At 40.0% G+C, this 15053-nt stretch overlaps 1 protein-coding gene across 26 annotated transcripts; it reads right to left on the bottom strand.

The window, feature by feature from the left end:
* Positions 1-999: 999 nt before the first annotated feature.
* LOC103722356 (protein MEI2-like 4) lies at positions 1000-14583 on the bottom strand. 26 transcript variants are annotated; one of them, XM_089927069.1, is made up of 16 exons: positions 14449-14583; positions 13151-13370; positions 12830-12875; positions 11800-12153; positions 11121-11554; positions 10837-10995; positions 9675-9791; positions 9441-9589; positions 4948-5039; positions 4386-4829; positions 3424-4084; positions 2907-2991; positions 2728-2796; positions 2172-2351; positions 1514-1720; positions 1000-1394 (listed from the first exon to the last, which is right to left on the bottom strand). In XM_089927069.1, the coding sequence occupies exons 2-15, from the start codon at positions 13247-13249 to the stop codon at positions 1559-1561; spliced, it is 3051 nt and encodes a 1016-aa protein (XP_089783195.1). In that variant the 5' UTR covers positions 13250-13370; positions 14449-14583; the 3' UTR covers positions 1000-1394; positions 1514-1558. The 26 variants fall into 26 exon arrangements, with proteins under 26 accessions (XP_089783195.1, XP_089783190.1, XP_088566219.2 ...); XM_089927064.1 differs by having other exon boundaries at positions 9438-9589; positions 14449-14578; XM_088710093.2 differs by having other exon boundaries at positions 9438-9589; positions 14063-14556.
* Between the last annotated feature and the right edge of the window lie 470 nt (positions 14584-15053).

Here is a 15053-nt window from a genome sequence, read left to right on the forward strand (position 1 = left end):
CGGTTGTGTCTTGGTTCTAGGAGACGAGCTCAAACGAACCATCTGCAAGCTGGAGTCTGCGATGGCCGGGCAAGCACCGTTAGCCGAAGAGGTCCGGCGAGGTATGTCCATTGTGTCAGGATGAGTTCGACATCGATAGAATTGAAGGTTGGCTGGTGTTTCCACAAGTTCCATGAGTGCTGCATCCTTGAGTGGCTGCAGGCCTGCAGCTGAATACTATTAGTCCAGTGTGCAGAGCAGTCATGCAACAGTGAATTGCCTTCTTTTGCATGCTAACGATGAATTGCCTTCTTTTGTATGCTAATGTTTATGTATTTAGTTTTCATCTACTAATTGGAGTTACTTTTTTTTTTTTTTTGAAGTATTATTTTGTATAAAGTAGAGGTGGTAATAATTCGCGTGAGAAGTATTAGATCTCTTTGCTAATTGCCTAGAGCATATGCTGGCTCCATCTGGCTTTCAACATCTGGGTGCATGCAAATTTTGCTCAGTCCACAGCTCTGTTTACGCCTAATTTCTTTTTATGATAGTGCCGCCTGTTTCCAAGTTCTCTCTTATGATTCTGATTAGCCTACGAGGGAAACAGTTCACAGATGATATCCTGAGGATGCCTCAGAAGGATTGATACCACTTTCTATTTTAAAAGATACAACTGTTCATAGTTCAGCAATTCCAGTTGCTGAGAGCCATTTTTCAACACATTCATCCTGAAGGCCATAGCATTGAAACTATATTACTTAGCAGTAAGTAGTTAATAAGATCTGCAGCTTTTGGGATTGCCATTCTCTTGGGATTCTTGCAAATTGAGATCCATCATCTTGAAGATCGGGAATTTGGCAGGTTCTTACTGGTTAAGCTATCAAGTATTCAGCATATCAACACTGATACCACACAACCACATGCATAATCATAATATCGGTATCAAGACATCTATCTAATTTTCTCCTCTCCCAAACATCCAGCTACTTTAATATAAACACCGATGATGAAAAGCACATATAGCAGAAGACCCAGCACTGCAAAATTCGTGCTTTATGGATGTATAAATAAGTAAACAAACATGCAATATTGATGATATGCCAGGTGGACCTCTACGAGGACAACCCACCCAGCTGGAAAACAGAACCCCACACATGGGTTCTCAGACTCAAAAATGCAAGTAAAACCAAAACATTGAAGGAAAGAAAACACAGAGAAGGCCTTCTCAGACCGCATAACTAGGAAAATTTTGGTTGTCCTCGCTCTTTTGAAACTCCTGTACACCGTTTATTCCTCTTACGTCCATCCAAAATCTTAAAGCTCTCCCCGTGTCTATCGCCTTTCTGTCATCAGTTACTGAATATATAATCCAGGGAAAATTGGAAGTCCCTCTCTCACTCACTTGGTGATGCAATCTACAGCACCCAACGGTGAAAATTGGCAGCCCACCATGCCACAGAAGTTATCACTACAAATTCTGGACACAACAAAAACAAGAAAAAATAGAGGGAAATTGGAGATGAGATTTTGTTACAGGTTTGGTCTTTAACGTTAGTAGCCCCTGGATGAGTGGCTTGGGTCACTCCGAGTCCTTGGTGGAACCTGAAGGAGAGCCCGCTCCACTGCAAGAAGCTTCTCCATTTGCAGAGGTTGATGGATTTCCATGAAGGTTCTCTTCATTACTGGCAGTCCTTGATCTGCCAGACCTGGACCGGATGTTCTCCCCCATAGGGAAGGGCTCCTGCAAAAGGGAAACCTTTAGTGCTTGAAGTTTCAAAAGTCCCAGTATAAGGAGAAAAGTTGAGAAAACCATATGAAGTTTCTGGCAATTATGATCCCCAATAAGGTGAGGAAAATTCATGATTGGTTGCTGATTGCACTTTACCATGCACCCAGAGGGCAAGGGAAAGAAAACTATGAAATGCAAATATGAAATCCAAGATACCTTTGGCAGATGACCAGTCATGAGAGTGGCATTGGTTAGAGGCACAAGCATTGAAGATCCAACCAATATTAATCCCCAACAAACAATTAAACACATTTTATAATTTCTGGATTACAAATTTGACGAATTTGTTGATGACATGCAAATTTATGGAGAGGCTACAGATGGGCAGGTAGATATATTAGGAGAAAATTATAAAATGAAAAATACAAAGCTGAATCCATTAGTCTGAAATGATGGCTGGTACCTGATCCCCTGCATTAGGACCATCTGAATGGAAGAGAATAGGACGACACCGTTTGTCCTCATTCATAAGACTTGAATTCTGGAAATGAGCAATAAGAGCTGCTTTTCCTTGGATTCTGGCATATGCAAGTGATGCCACTTTTTCACTGTTGAACTTCTCCCATTTCTTACCATTAAATGTCTGCAGACAATCAACCAATTTTCTCAGCAATTTTTTTTGGAGCATATATGTCGGTGATGTGCTGGTGCTACACTGAAGCTAGAATGCTCATGCCACAGAGAGAGAGAGAGAGAGAGAGAGAGAGAGAGAGAGAGATCATGTACGCAAAAGGAATATTAGTGTCATGATAAAAGCTAAGCAGACTATTGGTGTCAAAAGAACACAGAAAATGCCCATGGAAACCTATATACAAAAGCCAATATAAAACAAGAGCAATCTAAACATGCTTAAAATGTGATTCCAGCAATACTAAATCAGTGTAAGGGGATATGACCATAAACATAATATTAAATCTTATTCTTGCATCTTCTATATGACGAGATGCAGCAAACCAAACCTGATAAAATGGAATTATATGCTGAGGATCAATCATGTTGATAAAAGCATAACCCACATTGCATTTGTTCTGGAAAGGATAAGGAGGTGAAAAATACAATTAGATGCATCAATAATGGAAAGTGAATATCTACATAACAAGTGATGACAAGGATCCTGTTTATTAAAAATGTTACTTACCTTAAAGTCAATGGGCAAATAGATAAAATCATAAGTTCCTCGATGATGTTCATCAATAGCAGCCAGAAGCATCTTAGAGGTGTATCTGTTTATCAAGTTCAAAACAGTTTAAGGATTCAAGGAATGGAAAAATTTAGGGCATGTTTAGATTTTCCAACAGGATTGGGCTGAAAATCCTGTAGGATTCATACATTGGGCCAGCACAACCCGCAAAATCACAGGCTACATGTTAGGTTAGGCCTGTATTCATAAAGTATCCATAAATAGCTTTGGAGTGAGCTAGCCCGAGTCCCACAGTAGGCCTTTTTTTCTCCCTACGTAACTCGAGCCAGCCCACTCCAAAGCTATTCTTGGATATTCTGCCTACCCAGCCTATAGTCTATGATCTTATTAGTTGTACTGACCCTATCCACAAATCCTACAAGATTTTCAACCCAATCCTATAGCAAAATCCAAACAGGCCCTTAGAGAAGATTTTTACAATTATATAGGAAGCTAACATCTCTGATCCACATACTTGTTGGGAATGTTTTTAATCATAAGTGTTGTTCGAGAGTCTTCTCCATGCACAATGCGTTCGATATCAAGTTCATATTGCTTTTTGTTATCACACTGATTTGCACTTGCTTCACTTCTTCGACTCCTGATACGATCATTAGGAGCATCAAATGGGGCAGGCATAGCGGTCATGAGGTTCCTTCCATGGAACATGTGACACCTTTGCTGGAGCGAAGGAATTCCAACTTGTGCAGGAGAAAAAGAAGGATCTATGCAGCTCCCACTAGCATGAGGAAAGATGTTGCGAGAAGCAAGTTCCAGCGCATGCAGCTGAGGGCTGCCAGAAAACCCCATAGTTCCAAGAGATTCTGGATGAAAAGCAGGTATATCCTTGGAATCCCCTGCATAGCCATGTCGCCTATCCCAAAGAGATGGATTGATGGCAGGTGCTGAACCAACATGATGTTGGTGAAAAGGTAGAACAGTATTCAGCATATGAGATGGAACTCCTGGAAGTCCATGCATCTGAGGCGGGGGATGAGTAGGCATGCTGTTCACAAATGATGGTGAATTGGACCATAGCATGGGGCCAGGGGGGTAATGGTGGAATGCATTTGAATTATTCCAAGCATACTGACGTCCATGAAGAGGGCAGCTTCCATTTCCAGAAACTCCAAATGCTGCAAACCAAGGGAAGTATTATTAATAAGCCAGCTAGAAATAAAAAGAAAGAGATACCAAAAAGTTCTATATTTATACATTAGCTACCATAAGCAAGAATTTCAACAAATCAGATAGCTTTCTTTTTTTATCATCTCAAACTGAGATTACACAGCTTTTGGTTTGACCAGAAAATAGATGGGCAGTCCCACTGACATCATGCTCGAGTAGCCAAAATTCAATCCTTAACAAATAAAGATCAGGATTGTACTCAAAAGGAAATGACATTAGTGTAAATAAATGAATGTTTATTCCACTTACCACCTTCGCTATGATCAAAGGAATGGCTGTTAAGGCTTCCAGAGCCTACTTTATGAATATGCATGTTATCAGTTCCCTCAGCAGGCCTGGAATTGATATTGATACTGATGGATGACATAGTATTTGAGGAGCTGTGTTGGATTCCATTACTTAATCCATTGGGATACTCAGGAAGTGAACGAGGATGGTAACCTGGCAAACTTTGAAATCCGAAGCTCAACTGACCCAGTGAGTTGCTGAGCTCATCCTGGATGGATTGATTGCTGTGGTTACCTACTGATGCTATTCTAACAGGGGAGGATAGACTCTGAGGTCCACTGGAGGATATTCCATGAAATGTGGATTCCAAAAATGGACCAGTTGGTCCTTGGGCTGCAGAATGTAGGCCCTGGCTAGCTCCATTTTCGAGACAATTTGATGTAATTGGACCAAAAGGGATGGATCCTAGAGAAAGCCGACAGGTGAGTTGAGATATGAAAGCCAAAGCAAACCTGCTATCAGCAAAGGAAATGCCAGGAGGGCATATTATCAGCAAACAGATAAAAGGTGCCAAATTTCATACCAAAGCATCCCGATGGAGAGTTATTAGGACTGCCCTGCTTTCCTCGGTTCAGCTCTTCCTGCTCCAACTCTGGAGATAACTGCTGCATTAAGCTGCCGGCACAAAGAAACAATAATTAATATGCACAAAGAAAATACAAATTTAAACTTCAAAGAAATAGATTAACAAACAAAACAATAACAGAGGAATAAATGTCATTTGAATATATATACTGCCAACTATAAGAGCACAAAAAACAAACACAAGTCCCCATATTGGCAGTTATGTTGAAAAAGGAAAATGAAGTCCTTAACAACAATCTGCAGCTAACACTCCAAGAAGAACAAACAATGACAGAAGAGCTCATAAATTATCCAGTAATATAAGCCAAGAATGTTGTAGGTGCATGTCATACAAGATAGATTTTGTCCTCAATATAAAATTGGACCAGCGATTAAAATTATTCCATATGCAGAATATCTCAAAGAAAATTTTTTGTTATGAAATGATTCATATCGCTGCATTATTACAGAGTTAGGGTTTTAATACGTTGAGGTTAAACTAGAAGAACTTGGCAAGGAATTGGCATGGATGCTAAAAAATAATCAAATCGAAACCACGTATTTTATAATTGAAGACGGCTTCAATGTTCCTCAAGTTTCCTAATCTAAATCAAACTGAACCCCTCAGAAGAAGTCTTATTGTTTATACATAGGATTTGTTTATGAAACTGACTTGCAATACATAAACTTCCTTGAATTGGCAGAAACTAATATTTCCTAAATATGTAAACTTTTCATCATTCCAAAATATACGGTATCTGGTTTCTTAAATATGCTTTAAAGACATTAAGTTCTTACAATACTATATTAGCTTACTGCACCAGTTTTATACCTTCAGCATATTATTTTTTCGTCAAATCCCTTTGTTCCTTTGACAAATTATAACCTGCAGGGAAAGGATTCGCATCCTGACAAAACTGGCATGTCCTGCTGGTACCCTACATTCCAATGAGAAAATAGTATCGGAGACAGGCACACGACACCGGTTCCCCTCAAGACGGATCAGGACATAGCACCCTTGTCCAGGACACAAATTTTTTTCTTTTTCATTCTTGTTGCTAATAACCATCTCAGTCCATGCCAACCTGTCCCAGTGCCTCACTGGCCCAGGACCAAACAATGACAGGCCCTGATACCAAGATTTAAGACATTGCTTCCAGGTTTTATGGTCACATATAGCAAAGCAAAACAAAGGATGCTTGCACGAGACACATAAGTTGCGCTTTGCAAGGAGTTCATGTCCTCATATTATGAAAAACTAAAGGAAAGTATGGTAAGCATTAAGAATCACACTGCCATGAGGGTCTTGCTTTACCGATGGCTTCACTGATGAAACTTTATTCTTATAACACATTCTGGTACTAGTATGGAAAAATGAATGTGCCAAGTTATAGTTGATGCTTTAGGAAAAGTAGGTGTTGAAACCAAGATTCAGATCAGGTCTGTTTCAAGGTCAGAATAAAATTATTAAAGACTACCAGTTCAGGTTGGATAATTTCTCTATCACTGGTTACTGACTGATACTCAGTAACAAACCAATGTATCGTGCCAACACTCAATACACCCATACCAGTCAAGTGCCAATATGCACACCAATATCAGTACTTGGAATCTAGCTAGAAGTAGCAATTTCCTAAGGTATCAAACTACAATATCAATACCATGTCCAAGTGTAGCATGGTAGCTATTCCAAGTTCACATGAAATGCAAGAATAACAATGCTATCAAGATCTTACAATCCATGATCTGGATCATATCTCAATGATCCGAGTCGAACCCCTAGATCAAGATCAGTATGGATCGTATGATTCATATTTGGATGGGAGGGTGGGCCTTGGCACAATAGTAAAATTGCTCTATTGTAACTAGGGTGTCATGGATATAAAACATGAAAACAACCTCTCAGCGTGCGGGGGTAACGTCGCATACATATGACCCCTCTCAAACACCTCCATGGCAAGAGCTTCATGCACTAGGAAGATCCATATTTGGATCATAAGATCTAGATCCAAGTCATGTTTGTACAAACTAAAGCTATATATTCATGTTTAAAATCAAATAATCTTTTTGACTTTTATAGTGATCAATTCATCATTGATGAATTTTCAAAACATCAAATCAACAATTTCCTTTAAATTTTCAACTTTAATACTAAATAAAAATTGACTTAGTTGGTTTGCAGCAAAGATAGTAAAACCTAGAGTTATCGCTTCTACCATTTTAAAAACTCTAACTCCTACAATAAGTCAACATCTATACACATTTTGGGTTAAATATCTCAAATTAAGATACTCTATTAAACTTACATGGTGAAATAAAACTATAAATATCTTATTTTCCTCTTGGAAACGATATTTATGGGATTATGGTTGTTGGCAAGTGATCTTTATATGTTCCTGTATGATGATTTCTTACCAATTATTTGTTAAAAGAAAAATTAGTTATGCTTCTTACACTTCACATAGTTTCAGCCCTATTTTTTATGTTAAAAGAAATTGGAAAAAATCTTACGATTTGCTATTCGATCCACGATCCAATCTGATTTGATCCCCCCTGTAGTTGCCAATACGATCCCGATTTTAACAACATTGAATAACAATACTATCATGGTATATGTATTTGAATGATAAAAGCTCCTATAAAGATTGTCTAGAACCAAACAGATTGGAAGAAATTTTTGACCTCCATAAACACGCTCCAACACTCTGAAGAAACATGGAAGAAGAAACAGCAGTAGATGGGATTCAGAAATTCAAAAAAAAAAAAAAAACAATGATAGGTCAGAATAGTCTGAATATGTTCTTAGAATGCTGAAGTAAAGCTATATTCAAATTTGTTTTGAATGAAAAATAAACTGGATTGTTGGTGCCAAATGAAGGAGATGAAGAAAGTAATATATGAATGTAGAAAGTGACCAGGATATAGGAGAACAATTGTGCCAAACTAAAGCGAGATAGACATAGCTTAAGCCACCAGTCAATGCTAAGGCCAAGCTCCACCTGGTAACAATTTCAAGCCCAAAATACAAGCTTGAGCTCGAATCCTTTACTATCAGGCTGAACATGATTTGTTGACAAACAACTCGTGAGGTACACTGCCACTCTGCACACCTCCATACCCGACAAATCTCTTTAGAGCAAGATCTCTAAGTCACACTCCAGAAAATTGGCTACCTGATTTCTATTAAGAGCAAGAACTTAGTCATCTGACCGACAGATCCACAAGCATTGATTCCAAGATACTCCTCTGTCACTTCATATGGAGAGCTAATCTTGGTCATCAGATCTCAATCTGATGAGTGCAGTGTTTGTAAACACAGGAAACATTTTAACTTTGAAATCATTGTCATACAACATATGTTTCCATGATAAATGTCTCATAAAATATATTTTATCAAGCTTAACTGAGCCAAACACTGGGTATCAATCCTCTACTCAAGCTCTGCTTGACTATAAAATGAGCAAATCTTACCAAGACTAGCATTAGCTGTTAGCAAGCAACTTGTTCAGTTGATAGTCAGACTAGGATCTAGCACTTCGAATGAGTGCAAATAACAATTTACATGAATAGAAAGAATTACTGGGCATAACAGTACACAATCTAATGGGCTTGCAAGATTTTGGGATGGTTCCACGAGCCTCACCCACGTTGTCCAAACTCAACCAAATCCTAAATACTATGGTCAAGTGCAGAAATAGATTTTATATATATACAGGCATAAGTTTAACCATTGAAGAATCCAAAACTTATATCTACATATGGCAAGTTTTAGAAAATGATGAACAAAACAGAATAGGTTAAATTTCTAATGCACAATTTTTGCAATCATATGAATTGGTATTTAGCTAACAGATATATATTCTAAAGTTCTGCATGCATCAATTAACAACCAAAACTCAGTTATGCCACTGGATCTCAGTCAAGCAGAAGATTAGATAGACAGACAGATAGCATAACAGAAAAGAAATCAAGTACCCAAACAAGGAATATCTGCACCATAATCATAACCATCAAGCCTTTTCCAAACTATTTGGAGGAAATATCCATAAGTAATTTGATTATAATCAAAAGATAATCTTGATAAAGGATAGCAAACAAAACTGTCACAAATAAAATATCCAGAATTACTGGTGCAGAAATAGCTTCTAACATTTAAAACCTCATCCTGAAAGCTAATATTCAATTCAACATGTAATTAACAACACATTTTTGACATACCATTAACAACACTAAGAAAATATATGACCGACTATGATTTCAGGGTTTTGTCTTGATAGCATCACATATCATATTTTCATTATCATCTTTCCAAAAAGAAAAACAGAAAAGGAACAATCAAGTAAATGATAGACAACATTTAATATATAACAAGCATTTTCTGAGCTTAATGCAGAAAGAGGAGCATGTCTAAAAGAATGGAAAAAACAAGCGAGTCTGCTTGGACGATACCACCGTCTTGCACCTCCAGGGCGGCTAGGCTCAAGCTTAATTTTCTTTCCTGCAATATCGCTCCTGTTTAGAGCATGAAGAGCAGCTTCAGCAGCTCTAACATCATAAAACTCTACAAATTTATGGTGATGCTTGTGAGGAGTTTCACGAATCTGCAAACAAAAACTATATTAATTTATAACTCATTCAAATGGAACTTGAAGGAAGCTCAGCATTAGGGTTTATAATCAATCTAACCTCTTTGACTTCACCATACACCCCAAATATCTGGCGAAGATCATCATTTGAAACAGAGGAATCAAGGTTGAATACCACCAGTGTTCCCTGGTTAATATCTTTCTCTGAAGGGTTGTCCTAATAAAAAAAGTAGTGCAGCATCAGGACATGAACATATAAAGTTATGCATGCATGTAAACATGAGGGCAAAAGGAGCCAAAACTGGAGAGGCATCTCATCTTACAAAATAAAAAGTATCAGAATAATAAGGCTGAGTTTAGTGCATCTACGTACATGCTCAACTAGCATTTATCAACAAGATCATCAATGTTAAGGTGAATAAAAACATCTATCATGCTAAGTGCAGTTTCCACATATATTTTGTTTGCATCCTACTTGCAGTTTCTACATTTCATTTGCTTAAAACTTTCTATTTTAATGAAGGCAAAGGCAGCTATGCTACAGAAACAGCATACCAACTATGCCGGGCAAAGGATATAAAGAGGCACATTTGACATGACCTCCCACTCGTGGAAGGCATTAAAACTAGTCCAGTCCTTCAGTGGACTGTGGCACCTTACGTTTGGCTAACCAAGGCATGAGAGAGGGTAATGCGCTAGCTAGAAGCCATTCTGCACTCCTACATGGGGGAGAAAGAAATCCCTACAAGAGAGACATTAAGCTAAGACCAAGGTCTGCGGAATCGTCCCGAACCGCTCGGTTCGAGCCGCACCAGCAGCGGACTGGGACGGTTCCGCCATTGAAACCGAGACGCCTGTTACCATCGCCAAAGGGGGAGAAGGAGAAGAAAAAAGAGAAAGAGACAGAGGGGGGCGGGGAGGGAGGGAGAGGAAGAGGAAGGAAGAGAGACGCCAGTCGGGGCCTCCGTGTCTCCACGGCCCCCTCTGTCTTTAAGTTTGAACACATGAAGGATCAGCACCTTTCTCGCATGTCCACATAGAATAGCTAGTTAGATTGGTACTAATATTTCGTATTCAGGCACTCAATGTGTATCTAGGCAAAATTCAAATTGCATATCATAAACAAAAGATCAAGTTTGAAGCAAATGAGTAAAATGATGCTGCATTCTTAAAACAATGATAGGCAACGATAGAATGCAAAACTTCAATAAATTGCTCTGCATATAGGACCACTTAGAAAAAACTAGGCAGCAAGTGGCTACCTTCGGAATAGAGAAGTGTATGTCAAGCTTCCTGTGCCCCAGTGGCTTGTTTTGAAGTGCTCTCATAGCATTTCTTGCTGCCCTTATATCATAGTAGGATATCATTACAAAACCACGATGTTTGCAGGCTGTATAAAGTGTGCGTATGTCCCCATATTGCTGAAAAAATAGAGAACAGAATGATGAGGATACAAGAAAGCTTGGACAACATGTTCCCCAATAGATAGAGGCCACTTAATATTAAGAACCATGGCAAGAAGGGAGCAAGAGAGAGAGAGAGGCACCTCAAAAAGAGCCCTTAACTCAGCATCTTCAACATTGCTATTGATGTTTCTAACAAAAAGAGTTCTTGAGGGGTGTTCGCCATAAGGGTGTTCACCAGCAAATGGGCCATTTAGTCCCCCTTGCTGACCATTTTGGGCCCCACCTCCAAAAAAATCACAAGTTTTGTTGCCATTAGAGTTGTCATCAGCTTCAAGTTCCATACCTCCTCCGCTGCAAAATATATCATCATCCATATCATCTCCACCACTAGGTCGACCACTAAAACCAAGATTGTCAAAAACACCAGAGAGCAGATCATCATCATCAGGAAGTAGGTTTCCAATAGTTTGGGCCTCAATTTCTTCCATTGATTCAAAAGGTTCGTCATCCCCAATGTTGGAATTCACCATATCAACAGACTGCCCTAAAGGAACATTGTTTGATGACAACCTCACTGCACAACCATAAGGCACAGAAAAATTAATGTCATGATAACATAATCACCCTGAACTTAATTCTGCAGTCCAGTAAATACTCCACGAAAAAAGTTAATAGAAGTTATATGCTGGTACTGGGATTTGAACCCACCAAACTGATGCCATCAAACAAAAGGTGGCAGCCTTATCTCAGAAGAACATAGGTCTCTAAGATGGCAGCAACTTGTAGATGCAATGTTAAAAGAGGGAGGGAAAGACGCACATTTTTTGTCAAGTATGTCTGAAAAAGAGCTTGAGAAAAGCCCATTCTCATAGTGGGTCCCATTTAAGCTAACTCCATTCCCTTGCACAAATAAGGATGCAGGTTGTGCCAAGAGATAAGGTCGGGATCCAGAATCATGGTTAGCAGTCATCCAGGAAGTCAATGATGTGTTAATAGTCCCGTCTGGTCCCATCAGATGAGGCTCAAGACTGAGCTTAGCTTTCTGATCATTAAAAAGATCAGGATGTGAAAGTTCTAAGCATTCCACAGAGTTTGCAGCCGCTAGATGAAGCTTCTCCAGAGGAGAAGAAGAAACTGACTGACTTCCTGGCAGTAATGGCATTCCCTCTGTTTCTGCAGAAGATTAATTGAACCAGACTTCATATTAATTAAACCCTTGGGCTAAAAATGGAAAATACATAAAGGAAAAATGACATTCAAATACAGTATATCAAGATGCAAACAACATGTCCCTGCTTGTAGTTAATCAGAAACCCTATCTAGCAATGTTCTTATCAAATTTGAATTATAGAACAACCCCCTTTAGTAAGCAGGTTAGTCCATGGTGCTGCTAAATCCCCCCCCCCCCCCCCCCAAAAAAAAAAAAAGAAAAAAAAAAACACCCAGGCGGTTCCAAAGAGCCCCAAGTCCAGCTTTCTTTTTATAGTTCCCATGCTAATTAATTGATGGCAAAAGAGGGGAAAATTAAATCCTAATAAAAATCTTCAAAAATGCTCTCCTGAAAGCTACAACAGCCAACAGAATGGTCCCAAAGAATGATCTGTAAAGAGATAAAAATTAGAAGTTCAAACAACCAAGAAAAAGTTCTCCACAAATACAATAGAAGCTAAAATAGGAATCTGAAGCCTTGTTACGACTACCCAGCTACTTCCGTGAGACAATGAAGTACAAACCATAAAAGGAACTCTGGAGCATACAGAAATTAAGCCTAAGATCCATTAGTACACCTAAGAGTGCAGTTGGTAGGATCACAGGTGAAAACCCAAATTGCCGAAGTGTTTATACTCACCATGATTATCAGGCACGGAGTCAGGTTTCCAAAATCCAACTTGTCTCTGCATACAAGAAAAAGATTGGTAAAACAATAAACATAAATCATAAACTAAAAGAATACACCCGTAAAACTGTTTGCCAATTTTATTTAAAAAATAAAATACGCAAATTTATCCAAACAAACATAAGATTGAACAAACTGCCCAACTAAGAGCGAGTATCAGCCAAAAAATATAACAAATTTAGGAAAAATTCGAGTACGGTAAAGCCGATCTACATGCAGTTCCTGAAATGCACCTAGGAAATGGAAGAGGATTAGTATTAAAGCAATTCGTACCTCAGTAGGAAAGGGGAGTTCCTCCGAAAAGAAGGAAGAGGTCTCAGAGGGAAGGCCAAATAGAGACGGGCGCCTCTGATCCATGAATTTAGATGGCATCCTGCGGCTCCCAAACCATAGACCCGAGAATAATTCAAACTGTCGAACCCTGACCTTCCTCAAATGATCCACCCGTCTTTTCTAATTGCCCACAGTAGATGCACCCACTTGGGACTCAGCTCTGCAGTAAAATTCGAATCAGATCGAGCAACTGCAACATATCGAGACGATTAAATTCTCAGTTTGATCATTTATGTCTGATAACAGACAGTAAAAGGGGGCAAAAAGAAAAGATCGGTCCCAAACTTGAGAGGATCCGAACTCAAATTTTGGTGGCTCCTTTCTAGTCTTTTGAAAATATTGCGGGGAAAGTGAAGATTTAAAATAATAATAATTTAAAAAAAAACCTGATCTCTTTGTAGCGCTGAGAAGATCTTAAACCAAAAAAAAATATAAAATAAAATATTAAAACTAGTAAAAGCTCAAATTCAGTTCTGATCGCTAGAAAAAATTTCAGTGTAAGAAATTAGCTTAAAAAATCAGAGACAAAAGAGGAAGATCGGTGGAAGGCAAAGATATCCACTGTGAATTCAACTCCCCAGAATCCCTATTCAACCTCGAATCAAAACTCCAACCTCCAAATCCAGTCTTTCACCCACGGATCGGAAATAGATTCCACTTGACCGCCAGAATTCCAGCAAAAGACGGAAAAAAGAACCAAAAACCTTGGTAAAAGGCGGAAACCTCACCGGATCGCCCTTCTCTCCTCCTCCGCTCGCCCAAAAACCTCTAAAAGACTAAAACCATAACGAAACAAGCCAACGGAGGCGGAATTTAAAAGAAACCATCGCCGGGGAATGGATTACGCCATACGGCAAGGAGGCGTCGGAGGCGAAGAAGGGGATTCCGCGAAGTGATCCCCTCGGCATCCGTGCCGTGCGCGAGCGTCCACCCCTTCTTTTCCCCTCCAATGCAAGCAAGAACTCCCCACCCCACCCCTCACCCTCCCCCGCCGCAATAGAATATTATATTCCCTCAATCCTTTTCCTTTGTCCCTCTACATATATATAGACACTGCTCCTCCGTCGCGAGTGCCACAGATTCTAACCGTGACCGCGACGCCGCCGGACTCTATGGCTGCCTCCTTCGCCGGCGCCCGAGCTCCGACCCTCGCCGGCGATGGAAAAGAGAGAGGAAATAAGTCGGCGGTTTTAGAGTTTATTTAACATTGGAGAGAGGGAGAGAGGGCGGGGAGTCACGCGAGCGCGACGGGGTGAGCGGAGCAGGCGGAGGAGCGGACCGCGGCCGTATGAACCCTTGGCGTGGAGTTGCTTCCGATGCCCAAGGGAGTGGTGAGGGTCGGGGCTAGTAAATGGAGCGAGTAGATGTATCTTAAAAAAAAAAAAAAAGGAGGAAAAAAAAAATGAAGAAAGAAGCAAGCGGACATAACGGCAAATGTGCGCCGTTATCCTCCAAACGTCGGTGCCCTCGGCCTCGGAAACGGGTCGGATCGAAATGTCTCACCCGGTGATTTAGCAACTCTTACCCGAACCTGACAAAAATGCCCTTCAACTATCCCATAATTACGAATCCCACAGCCATGTTCCAAGTTGCCAACGGCGCCGCTGTCTGCATCGGAACCTCTGGCTAATGCGTATTTTAGTCGAATTAGAGCGACTGTCCGAAGGCTTAAGCGGCGACCCGAAGGGGCGGACCCACGCGAAACTGCACTCGGTGACACGTGGCCGAATATCATATGCGGACAGTCTCGACTCCGTCACGGATTTCCGTAGATGTTTGTTGGCGTCGCGGCGACCCACAGTGTGATCGATCATACGGTTGAGGAAAATAGCCAGATTTTTAG

The sequence above is a fragment of the Phoenix dactylifera genome, chromosome 13, assembly GCF_051530095.1.
Source record: "Phoenix dactylifera cultivar Ajwa chromosome 13, Ajwa_hap1_PhDact_Kaust_v1.1, whole genome shotgun sequence".
NCBI classification, from domain to species: domain Eukaryota; kingdom Viridiplantae; phylum Streptophyta; class Magnoliopsida; order Arecales; family Arecaceae; genus Phoenix; species Phoenix dactylifera.